This window comes from Bos taurus, chromosome 18 (genome assembly GCF_002263795.3).
Source record: "Bos taurus isolate L1 Dominette 01449 registration number 42190680 breed Hereford chromosome 18, ARS-UCD2.0, whole genome shotgun sequence".
Lineage (NCBI taxonomy): Eukaryota > Metazoa > Chordata > Mammalia > Artiodactyla > Bovidae > Bos > Bos taurus.
Window position 1 is genome coordinate 13,994,095 of NC_037345.1, and position 12,689 is coordinate 14,006,783.

The 12,689-nt window shown below is 56.0% G+C and overlaps 1 protein-coding gene across 5 annotated transcripts in view; it reads right to left on the reverse strand.

Annotated features, from left to right (window-relative positions):
- PIEZO1 (piezo type mechanosensitive ion channel component 1) overlaps positions 1-1,788 on the reverse strand; it is a 56,107-nt gene extending 54,319 nt beyond the window's left edge. For all 5 annotated transcript variants that reach the window (XM_059877396.1, XM_059877395.1, XM_059877397.1 and 2 more), the window contains exon 1: positions 1,342-1,788. In XM_059877396.1, coding sequence (XP_059733379.1) covers positions 1,342-1,405 — 64 coding nt within the window. In that variant the 5' untranslated portion in view covers positions 1,406-1,788. The remainder of the gene's footprint in view (positions 1-1,341) is intronic.
- Positions 1,789-12,689: the final 10,901 nt, after the last annotated feature.

Here is a 12,689-nt window from a genome sequence, read left to right on the forward strand (position 1 = left end):
ACAAGGCTGACTCAGACCCTCCTCCCTGACCTCAATGGTTTTCATTGATTCCTGTCCTGAAAATTTCCCCAAGTTTCACCACCTTTCTCTGCTACAAATCAAAACACAGTCTGTGTGGGAGTTGGTGCCGGCTGCTCTGGGCCCCCATATTCCTGGCCCACTGGAGCCCACACCCACCTATGACAGAAGTGGGCAGAGTCCACCTGGAGAGATTTAAGAGGCTCTGCAAAGGCTTTCAGAGTAAAACCACCAACACCCACCACGGTCTGACGGATTTCCACCCAACAGGCAGACTCACAGTGCAAACCATTCCCTGTTTCTCTGAATTAATCAGACCACTCTTCAGTTCACACCCAGTAGAGGCAGCAGCCCCAGAGGAGGGAGCTGGGGACAGAGGGCTGGCGTGTGAAGGGTGAAAGGAGGCTCCGGCACTCTGCCCTGGGCACAGGGAGGCCAGGAGGGGTGCAAAGGGGAGGGGCCTTGAACAACAAGAACCACAGCTAGAGCTTTCCGGAAGGGGCGCAGATGACAGCTCAAGCTGGAGACACTGATGCCAGGGTGGGGACCTCAGCTCTGGGACCAAGACCAGAGTCTTCTGGGGGCACCCTCTCCCCCAGCCCAGATCAGAGCCACCCCCGGCCCCTCCCGCAGCTCTAGAGCCCAGCGGAGGAGCCCAGGCACCGGGAAGGCAGGGAGGAACCCGAACTATTTTTTCCAGAGCAAGGGCCTGCCCTAGTCCGGCCGGGGGTGGGGACGGGAAGGGGAAGAGTGAGGGGGGCCGAGCCCAGGGCACAACGACGTTAGTTCTGCTCCAGAGGCTCCAGATTAAACAGCTCCAGGCAGGAAGCCCGCCTTCTCCCAGATTGGTCAGGAAGTCGTGATGCAAGTTTGCGCTTTTTTTTTTTTTTTTTTAACACGAAAGAGAAAAAGAGATTCGTGCCCCACTCACCGACACCCCAGCCCCTCCCAAGAGGGCCCACATTCCTCCCCCTGTCCCCGTGTCCCTATCCCCAGCGCCGCGGGCCGAGGCACCCGCCGCCCTCTCCGGGGGGCGCTCGCCGCCGGCCTTCGTGGGCGCCAGAGTGCCATCTGCCCGCCACCCCGCCGCCGCCGCCCTCCCAGCCTGGCGCTCGGACGGGGCCCCGGCCTTCCCGGCGGGCCCGGCGCTCTCATGCTTCTGGAATGCGGGCGCCCAGGGCCGTGCGTCCCGGGGAATCTCCGCGCCCGCCCGCGCACCATCCTTGGCCCGACCATTCTCGCCGGGTGGCCCGGCCGGAATGCCGGGAGCGGGGACGCAGACCCTGTCCCAGTCCAGAGCCCTCCACGCACGCCCCCACTCACCGGCCAGAAGCGCGAAGGGCAGCAGCAGCCAGTACAGGACGGCGCCGAGCACGTGCGGCTCCATGCCCGAGGGGCCCGGGGGCCGGCCAGGGTCTCTCGGCCGGCGCGGCGCTAAGGGGCGGTGCCGGGGAGCCCCGGCCGGCGCATGGCGCACAGGGCGGGTGGCCGCACGTGCCGCGCGCCGCGGCCAGGACCCCGGCTGGTCAGCAGGGACCTGAGCGCCTCCGCTTCCTCCTGCTCCTTCTCCCAGGGCCGGGGTCCGCAGCGCCCCGCCGGTGCCGACGGCCGGGGTCCGCGCTCGCTCCGGTGTCAGCCCTGCCCCGTGGCGAAGCGCCGCGCGCGGCTCGCGACTCTCTCGGCGGCTCGCGACTCTCTCGGCGGCTCGCGACTCTCTCGGCGGCTCGCGGAGGCCGAGCAGGGCGGGACGCGGCTCGGCGGCTCCCTCCTCCCTCGGCCAGCCCGTGGGCCTTTATAAGCTCGGCCTCCGCCCTCCCGGCGTGCCCGCCCCCGCGCCTCCCCGACTGCCCGGCGCGCCCCGGCACCCACTCTGCGGCTCCACGCGGCCCGCGCCCGGTACTGGCCCTCACGGTACGGGGTGGCCAGTAGGGGCCGGAGACCCCCGCTCGGCGCACTTCCCTAGAAGATCCCCCACCCTCAGTAGCCTTGGCGGGGCCTTTCGGAGTCGCGTGGGTGCGGGCGGGGACAGCTTCCTCCCCGGCCGTCGCAGCCAGGAGCGCTCGGTAAAGGTGCCCCAACCCCGGGCTTCTCGGACAGCACCCCACTCACAAGTGCGCCCCGCGTGGCAGGAGCAGCCGAAACCTTGCTCCCCCGGCCCGCAGCGCCCCCTGGGACCGTGGAGTGGCTCGGAGGCTTCCACCGGTGCCTCCGCCTGCCACCAGCACCACCACGGGCCCTGCCGTAGGAAGGAAATGAGAACTTCCCTTGGGTCAACAGGCCAGGGTCTGAATCCAGGCTGCACTGGGCACTTCACTTGGCCACCCCAGTTTGGCCTTCTCCACCTTGAGTTGGGCTGGGAAAGGAGAAAAAAAGAGCCGCCCAGTGTGCAAGGCAGAGCGCACGGAGGTGGCAGGACTCAGGGCCCAAGGACACCTGAGGAAGCCGGCGCTGCCTGACCAGCTCCAACACAGGCCCAGACCCTCCCACTCTTCAAGTCAGAAACTTTCAGTGGACTTTCACGAAAGCTAGGATTTCAGTGCTGATCGTGTTTCTCCTTGCCTCTCTGCTTGCTCGTTCCTGGAGTCATGTCTGACCCCGGACTTTTTCTGGACCCCTTGAGACTTTAGCTTCAGGGTTCCTCCCCAGGTCAGAACCCAAAGGAGTCTGGGGACATGGGGTTGAGCTCACTGAGAGGCCCAGGACTGCCTGTAAATGCTACCTATTCCCAGCCTCTAGAGATGGCTGGAACCTGGCCACCGGAGCCATCCCTTCGCAAGGACGTGGCCAGAGTCTCTGAGCAGCACCAGCATCAACAGAGAAAACTGCAGGACAGCTCACAGCGGCTCCCCTGGGTGCCGGCCTTCTGCCCAGGAGGCCACCTGCCTCTCCAAGCCTCAGGGGACATCTGTGAGATGGGGTGGGGGCTCAGCTGCAAAACTGTGAAGACTTCAGACAAAGCCATGTAAAAGTGATGTGAAGTGACACACCCCCCTGAGGGGTCACCATCAGTCCCCTAGGTGACCTTCCATCATCCTTCTTTCCTGGGGTATGGGCTGGAGAGAAGGGGGCAGAGGGAGCGGGGCTCACCCAGAGAAATGGGCAGAACAGACTCAGCATCAGGGTCAGGGCTCCCTGAGCCCTGTCCTCTGCCTGGCCTGCCCTTGGCATGACTGGGGCAGCCGAGGGCCCCTCTCAGGACATGGGACACAGGGCCTTGTCTGCATAAACAGTTTAAATGCAAAAACAACAAAAAGCTTAAAAATCACTTCTTAAGCTGAGTCCATCTAAGGCCTGGGGTACAAGGTTCTAGACTCTGTCCCAAGAGCAAAGCCTGAGAGAGAAGCAGGAGGACTCAGAAAATGAAGACGAGGGGAGGAGAGCCCCGGGCGAGCAAGCCCCCAGACCCACCATGGCTTCAGGGACCTGGCTCACAGCGCTTCCCACCTTCCAGTCCGGCTCCAGAACAGAGCGAGAACTCTCCCTGCAAAGGAGCACAAGGTATGCTTCCAAGAATTGTGAGCAGCATGATTGGAAAAAAACTAACTGTTCTGGCCAAGTTAGGAGCCCTTAAAGAAATCACAGTGTATCCTGCAGTGGAGGCTTCAAAGCAGTTAGAGACCCAAGCAACTCTCTGTGTATCAATATGGAACAATTCCTAAGATACAGTGTTACAACTGGGGAAAGCAACCCCCTTGGATCCAGCCTGCTGCAGATATTCCACTCTCTGGGAGGCACACAAGCCTTAACCAAGCTTTGGGGGATATTATCAGATAGGAGGAACAGCGGAGAAGGCAATGGCACCCCACTCCAATACTCTTGCCTGGAAAAATCCCATGGACGGAGGAGCCTGGTAGGCTGCAGTCCATGGGGACACTAAGAGTCGGACACGACTGAGCGACTTCCCTTTCACTTTTCACTTTCATGCGTTGGAGGAGGAAACGGCAGCCCACTCCAGTGTTCTTGCCTGGAGAATCCCAGGGACGGGGGAGCCTGGTGGGCTGCCGCCTATGGGGTCGCACAGAGTCGGACATGACTGAAGCAACTTAGCAGCAGCAGCAGGAACAAAGGTCGCTGAAATGCCCTTTTATGTTTTGGGTTTTTTTTTTTTTTTGGCTGCACACATGTATCATCTATTCACATAATAAATTCTATATGAGCACAGTGGGGACAGATCCTCAGCAGAAGAACTTCCCCACCTGCCAACTTGCCAAGTATCAGGTGGGGGGAATCCTGGCTGTTCAGTAACACAGATTCTAATCCTTTGCAGAGGAGGACACAGGGGCCTGACAGGGGGACGTCTGCTGCCAAAGGCCAGGCCAGGCCTTGAGGGTTCCTGATTCCAAGTCCAAAGCCATTTCTGCCCCACCACCCCATGGCTTGGCGTCCTACCACATTTGTTAATTAAAACAGAAATTTAACCACTATGGAGAACAGTATTAAGGTTCCTTAAAATCTAAAAATAGAGCTACCATATGATCTAGCAATCTCACTCTCGGGCGTATGTCCAGAGAAAACCACAATTCAAAAAGACACAGGCACCCCAGTGTTCACTGCAGCACTATTCACAACAGCCAAGACATGGAAGCAACCTAAGTGTCCATCAACAGAGAAATGGATAAAGAAGATGTGGTCCATATATACAGTGGAATACTACTCAGCCATAAAAAGAGTGAAATAATGCCATTTGCAGCAACATGAATGGACCTAGAGATGATCATACTAAGACAGAAAAAGATAAATATCATATGCTGCTAAGCTGCTAAGTCGATTCAGTCATGTCCGACTCTGTGCGACCTCAGAGACGGCAGCCCACCAGGCTCCCCTGTCCCTGGGATTCTCCAGGCAAGAACACTGGAGTGGGTTGCCATTTCCTTCTCCAATGTATGAAAGTGAAAAGTGAAAGTCAAGTCACTCAGTCGTGTCCGACTCTTATCAACCCCATGGACTGCAGCCTACCAGGCTCCTCGGTCCATGGGATTTTCCAGGCAAGAGTACTGGAGTGGGGTGCCATTGCCTTCTCCGAAATATCATATGGTATCACTTAAAAAATACAAGTGAACTTATTTAAATAAGTTACAACTTATTTACTTATTTAAAAAGACTATTTGAAGAAACAGACTCACAGACTTTGAAAACAAACTCACGGTTACCAAAGGGGAAACAAGAGTAGGGGGGATAAATTTGAGGAGTTTGGGATTAATGTATACACACTGCTGTATGTAAAACAGATAAACAACAGGGACCAACTGTACAGGAGAGGGAACTCTACTCAAAATTCTGTAATAACCTATATGGGAAAAGAACATGGAAAAGAATGGGTATATGTATGTACAACTGGCAACTGTACACCTGAAACTAACACAACATTGTAAATCAACTACACTTCAACATAAAATAAAAATTAAATTACAAAAATAGTACTTTAGTCGTGGAAGAGCAGGAACTGTCAGGTCCCCCACGGAGAGAGGAAGGGCCAGGGCAAGAGCGTCATCAGAGGGGATTTCATCATTCAGGCCTAACTTTTCCCCAAGGAGATCACAGTTATCCTTACCTGTCTCTATACTTACAAATTATTTCTGAATGAACCCAGATACTCATGAACAGATGAATGAGTAAAGCAAATGTGATCCCTCCACACAATGAAACATTATTTGGCCATAAAAAGGAAAGTCCTATTGCTACTACAACCTGGATAAACTCTGGGAACATTCTGCTCAGTGAAAGAAGTCAGATACAAACGGACAAGTATTACACAGTCCCACTTAGATCTAAAATAGACAAATTCATAAAAGCAGAAGCTAGATTAAGGGTTCCTGGGGCTGAGAGGAGGAGGGAGTGGGGAGTTATTACTTAACAGGTATGGGTCTTCCTTTTGGGATGATGAGGAAGTTCAGGAAATAGTGGTGGTAATTACACAACAACGTGAACGTACTTAATGCCACTCAATTGCATGCTTAAAAATGGTTAAAATAATTCATCTTGTATTATGGATTTTTCCCACTTTAAAAAATTAATGTGGGGGATTTGCATGTAGCTAAGGTTTCCCTGTAGCCTACACCAGGAGCCTCCCTGCTGCTGCTGTTGCTAAGTCACTTCAGTCGTGTCCGACTCTGTGTGACCCCATAGACGTGACCCCATAGGCGGCAGCCCACCAGGCTCCCCCGTCCCTGGGATTCTCCAGGCAAGAACACTGGAGTGGGTTGCCACTTCCTTCTCCAATGCATGAAAGTGAAAAGTGAAAGTGAAGTCGCTCAGTCATGTTCGATTCTTAGTGACCCCATGGACTGCAGCCTACCAGGCTCCTCTGCCTCCCCAGGCAAGAGTGCTGGAGTAGGGTGCCATTGCCTTCTCCAAGGAGCTTCCCTAGAGGCTACCAAGTTGTCTGTTTCTTCCGGATGCTGTCTTCCTGATTCCTGCCCAGAGACTTGATGAAATTGGGGATTATTTTTTAATTTCCCCGAGTACATTCCCACTGAGTCTCCCCAGACCCCCTTTCCTGGAAACAAGACCAGGAATCAATCCAGCAGAGAATAAGCCCAAGTCGTGCTCCTGTCAGTGGATCCCAGGCCAGGCTCCTTCTACAGGACACGTCCCCCCAAGAGCCCCCTCCCATCCAGCTGCCCATGAAGGCCTAGCCCTTGGCCCTGTCCCTGCTCAGGACGTGACTGGACCAGAGTCAACACTGGTGCTTGGTTCTGCACTCAATGCTCCCAGCTGGTCTGGAATCTGCCCGCTGACCGCACGGGCCAGCTGAGTCCAGAGGCTGGAAATCGGCGCCTACAACACAGAAACATGCCTATGGGGCCTGTGGCCGCAAGCTCTTCACGAGCCATCACCAGGAATGGCGTGGGCACTAAACCCACACTGTGGGAAAGGTGGCCTGCTGAGTAACTGAGTTTTCCATGTGAAGCCAACGTTCAGAAGTTGGTCAGTGGTTTCCCTACCCCCATCTCAGCAGCCAAACAGGACTCCAGCTGGACAGGATGACAGAGGGACCGGGCCAGAATGGCCTTGTGGTGCTGATGGCCCGGTCCCAGGCGGCAGATACTTCCCAGCTGCAGCAACAAAGCGGGCCAGCGCCCAGCATCCTGTGGCTGACAGGCCAACAGGGACAGTAGGCTGAGGGGCCTCACAGAGGTGACGGGCACAGCTGAGACTCATGGCTCTGCCCAGCCCCCCGCTCTGCCTGGGAGGGCGGTGGAGGGAGACTATGCCCACAGCAGGGGGCACTGGCAAAGGAGAGGGGGTGGCCAGGGGCGGAGACAAGGCTGAAGCACAGCCCTCCACACGAACTGGGGTCATTTCCACCATCCCTGTGAACTGGGGTCGTTTCCGCCATCAGATATTTCTTGGGATTATGAGGGTAGGGATGCTGTGAAAAACGTCCAGCACTAAACTTGCACAAAGCAGGTGAATGAGGGAACAGAGGAGGCAGGTGACTGTGGGCAAGAGTGAGATGGCCTGTCACCCCTTCATCGATTAGCGCCTGGGGGCCTGGAGTCAACATTTCACCCGTGGTTCTAAAGAAAACTGGGGACTCCCTGGTGGTCCAATGGCTAAGAGTCCATGCTCCCAATGCAGGGGGCCCGTGTTCAATTCTGGTCTGGGAACTAGATCCCACATGTCCCAACTAAAGATTCCACAGGTCACAACTAAGACCTGGCACAGCTGAATAAATAAATAAATCTTAAAAAAGAGAGTAACACATGTGTTTGTTTCTAACACCTGAAGAAACTGAGCTCAGAGAAGGGGTTGCCAGGCCCAAGGACAGTCCAAACTGACCTGCCCCTCTGCCGGGTCCCAGATGTAGCAGAGGCTCGGGCTGGCTTTGAGGACTCCAGGGCCTCTCTGAGCAGAGGACCCCTGCCCCCTCAGATCCCACTCAGGCTACACCGAGTAAGGCGTGACAGGCAGACAGCAGTGTCTTTCATCACTTCTGCATCTTCTTCACCTTGGTTTTTGGGGAGATGGTGGTGTTCTGAGCTCCCATTGCCCCAGCAATATGCTGAAGGAACCCAGGGCAGACCACCAGGGTGTCCCAGGGCAGCTCCCCCCACCCCTGGGCAGAGCAGCAGGCAGATGCTACCCAGGATGCAGCAGCCTCAGCGACCAGGCACTCCAACCCAAGCCTGGCAGGACAAGGTGGGCATCACCAGGTGAGCAGGTCAGCTCATGGTCCTGCTGGGTCACACTCACCCCTCCTCCCTTCCGACACTGTCCGATCTCAGTAGCCAGCCTGCCGCAGCCTCCTCCAGGCCTCTCACCCCACAACACCCTCTGCACAGCAGTGGACTGGTCTATTGTTAACACGGATTTGCCTGCCGCTTTCCTCCCCACCAGCCTTGGAGAAAGTTCAAGCTTGATCACAGTATTCTGCGTCCTCTGTGGGCTGGTGGTCACACCTGCCCTGGCCACACTGTCCGTCCTGCCTTCAACTCCCGAAGTCGTGGGCTGGGCCCTCCTTATCCAGTCCTTGGATGTGCCAGCTTTGCCCCGTGCTGGTGACCAATCAGTTCTCGCACCCAAGCACTGCCCTAGAGGCAGCAACCTGTATGCTGGCCCTGCGGACACACAGGATGCCCTCCTGGGCGGTGCACTCACCCGCACGAGGGCACACAGCATCGTGTGGGAGAGTCGGCCTGTGGCCTGATCTTGGGCCTGCCCACTCCTCTCATCCAAAGCCAGGGGCTTGTGCCCAGGTGCCTGCAGCAACCCCTGCCTTCCTGCCCAGGCTTCCTGCCCAGCCAGGACAGTGTCTGAAAATCCTGCCAGCATGCGGCTTCCACTGCCCTCAGGAGAGACCAGATGCCCTCTGAGGCCAAGCCCGCCCCCTCCCACCAGCAGATAGCCCTCACTGCCTGGGCTCCGGGGGCCCCTAGCCCAGTCAGAGCCCACGGCGGCGCCCCCCCGGGTGTCACTGCACCCAGTCCACCTCGGCTGGGTCCTGCTCCCCTTTATACACTTGTTCAAGGTATGTTTCTGCCCTGGCGGCTCCCTGAGGTCCCCTGCTCGGAGCACAGTCGGCGCTCCGCGAATGCTGGACGAACGGCGGCCTCACTCCAGCCCCAGTTCTCAGCACCAGCTCACCTTCCACTCGGCCGGTCTTGAGCCCTCAGAGGCCAGACACCCCCCTGCTCACAGGCGGCAGGCCGTCAGGGCGTCAGAGGGACGTTTACAGAGCCTCGGGGGTAGTCCACGGGCCGCGGCTACCTCAGGAGGGGTGCCCACCGCCACCCTCCGGGGGAGGGAAGGAACCCCGCTGGGCAGACGCTGGTGTCATCTGGCTTCCGGAGACAAGCCCCTCGGTCTCAGGAACGTCTCTGTTGTCTCAGGTTGTTCACGCAGGTTTAGGACGTCTCGCCACGTGGGGCCACCCTGTGGGCAAACGGTGCGCCGGGAGGGCAGCAGGTGACAGGACTCGGGGTGGTCAGGGCAGGCAAGCCGGAGCGTGACAGGACCCTGGGACTGTGGTGACCAGGTAGCCCGGCGCCCCCTGGCGGCAGATGCCGTGACTGAGGTACCCTGTCCGGCGGCAACTCCTGGAACTCTCCCGCTTTGGCGCGCGGCCCCGCCCCTGGAGGCAGCCACGCCCCTGAGGGCTCGCCCCGCCCATCACGTGGTTCCCCACCGCCTGGGTGGGCAACGCCACGTGACGGACAACCAGGCCCCTAGCCTAGCCCCCACTAGTCCCGGGCCTGCGAGATTGGCAGCTCCAGGGTGCGTCGCTCTCATGCCCCGGGTGGTGCGCGTCCACTCGAGGGCTGCACCCAGGATTGGCCCTCACCTCCGGCCGCCTCTTCTTGCGTCGCAGGGCCCTCGCACCGTCTCTTCTTTGTGTCAGGTCCCTGGTCGTCCACACCGCTTCTGCCTGCTCCTGGCTCCACAGGCCGGTGCGCAGTGGGGGGCCTCTGGCCTGCTCTTGCATTTGCCTTTAGCTAATTTTAACACTTTTTGCCCTTATTGGAAAAATTTAAGTCTACTTAGAATAACTTGGGCACGTGATTCCACTCTTCCAATTTCATGATTTCAAAATAAAGATCGAGTATTTCCATGACAGTTTAGCACGCTCCAAATTGAGATGTGCTGTCAGTGTAAAATCTGAGAAGGCCATGGCACCCCACTCCAGTACTCTTGCCTGGAAAATCCCATGGATAGAGGAGCCTGGTGGGCTGTAGTCCATGGGGTCGCTAAGAGTCGGAAACGACTGAGCGACTTCACTCTCAATTTTCACTTTCCTGCATTGGAGAAGGAAATGGCAACCCACTCCAGTGTTCTTGCCTGGAGAATCCCAGGGGCGGGGGAGCCTGGTAGGCTGCCGTCTATGGGGTCGCACAGAGTCAGACATGACTGAAGTGACTTAGCAGTAGCAGCAGCAGTCAGTGTAAAATACAGGCTTCACTTCATATGATTGGTACTAGTGATTAGTACTTCGTGATGATGATGGTAATAGTAAATTTTATATTGACTTGTTGAAATAACATTTTGGAAATACGGGTAATTTATCTCACAACTGTCACCTTATCCTTTATACCTTTTTAATGCAGCTACTAAAAAATTTAAACTACACTTGTGGCTCCAGCTACATTTCTTTTGGACAGCACTGTGGTAGACACTGACATTGGAGCAAGACAGTCCCCCACCCCCACCCCAACCTGCTCTGAAACTAAGAGGGCTGGTGACAGTATCTGTCATCATCACGTAAGAGTCTCAGGCTCAGTTCCCTTTTCCATGATTCTCACAGTAGCCTGCTGACACCAGGTTCCCTTTAGGTCCCCCTGGTATGGACGAGGAGACTCAGGCCTGGGGAGGGGGGAAGGGGAGACTTCTTGGGTCACTCACACTGGAGCCAGTGGCTTCCACTTTGTCCCATCCTGTTATGGAGCCCAAGGTTGCCTGGTGGACAGTGAGCGAAGTGCAGATGGATCCTGGCTGAGATCCAAATGTCTTCACTGAAGGTGAAAAACCACCTCCATACTTGGCCACGGACCTCGTGTGACAAGCCAAGACCACTAAATGCACCCTGGTGGCTGCCAGTGGGGGCTTTTGGTCAGGTCCATGGGAGTCCCCAGAAGCCTGAATTCCACCACAAGTCTCTGACTGCAGAATAAAGAGCAGCAGACTGAGAGGCAGAGGTAGGGATACAGACACAGCTTCCCAGTGCACCTGCTCTGTGTGCCGGGAGAGTCGGTTTCTTCACCCAAAATGGGAGACCACTTATAGGGTGAGACAGATAAGGCATTCCACTCACAGGGGCCAGGGCCTGCACACAGCACACCCCAGCAGAGGCCAGCTAGTTTTGTTTTCTGAAACTGTGTAAAATCTGTAAGTGGCTACACACCCTGGGTAGTTGCTGTGACGTGTAAATGGTGCCAAGGTACAGAACTGGGGATCAGAGACACAGGTACTAAGGTGGCAAGACTGGCAGGAGCAGCAGTGGGGCTGGGTGGACCCTAGGGAGGTCAGACATGGCTGTGGTCCAAACTCGGAACCTACTGCAACTCTTCGTATTTTGCAGTGTGGCTAAAGTGATGGTGGTGATGGTGATGATGGCAAGCCCCATCTGCTTGGACTGGCTGTGGTCCGAGCACTGTGCTGGGCACTTCACCCACACTAATCCTCATGGGCCAAGTAGTATTACCATCCCTTGTTACAGATGAGAAGACTGTGGCTAGGGTGATGCAGCCACCTGTGTGGAGTCACATAGCCAGATTCCACTTGGGCTGTTTGACTGAAGATCCTTCACCCATTCAGACCCCAGCTGTACACCCCTAAAAATTACTGAGGACCCCCTAGGGGCTTTTGTTGATGTGGGTTATAGCTATCAATATTTGCCATATTAAAAGAGGCTTTAAAAGCCTACGTATTAAATCATTAAAAATAACAGTGATGGACCCACACTTTAAAAAAATGAAAATGAGTTGTACTTCCCAAGACAAAAAATGTTAGTGGAAGAGTGGCATTCTTTTGCTTTTTGTCAGTCACTTTAAAGTCTGGTTGAATAGGAGGTGGCTGGATTCTTACAGCTGCTCCACGTCCAATTTGCTGTGATGAGCTGTTTTGGTCAAAGCATATGAAGAACATCCAGCCTCACATTGGGGATGCTGTCTGGGACCAGGGCACAGTGATGGAGGGAGTGAAGCACCAGATTGCCGGAGTCTGTAAACTTCAGCTTGTGGCCTGATGAGACCAAACCCTGGGCTGAGGAATTCTGCAGGAAAAGCAAACTGGAGACCACAGCAGTCCCCTTGGCCAACCTCCAGGTTGAAAGTTTAGGTCAGCCCACAACCAGTGATGTTCCTGTATGTAGATCCAGAACAGGCCTGGCTGACAGAGATTAAGCCCACAGGCCTCTCAAGGAGCTGGTGGAGGGACCAAACTAAGTCATTCCAGTCAGGGATGGGGGTCACCTGGGTGGGCACAGGCTCTGGCTCACCTCAGATGGGTGGGCTGGCCAGCAGTGGGGGCATGGGTTTGAATTTCAGTTCGGTCTCTTGCAGGGTCTGTGACCTGAAACAAGTGGCTCAGCCTCTCTGATCTCAGTCTTCATATCCATGAAATGGGCATATCTGTAGAATCTATGTCCTAGGTAGCTGTGTGCGTCAGATGTAGCAGTATATATAAAGCTCTCAGGACTAGACCCGGCACGTGGTAATCACACACACTTTGGTCGT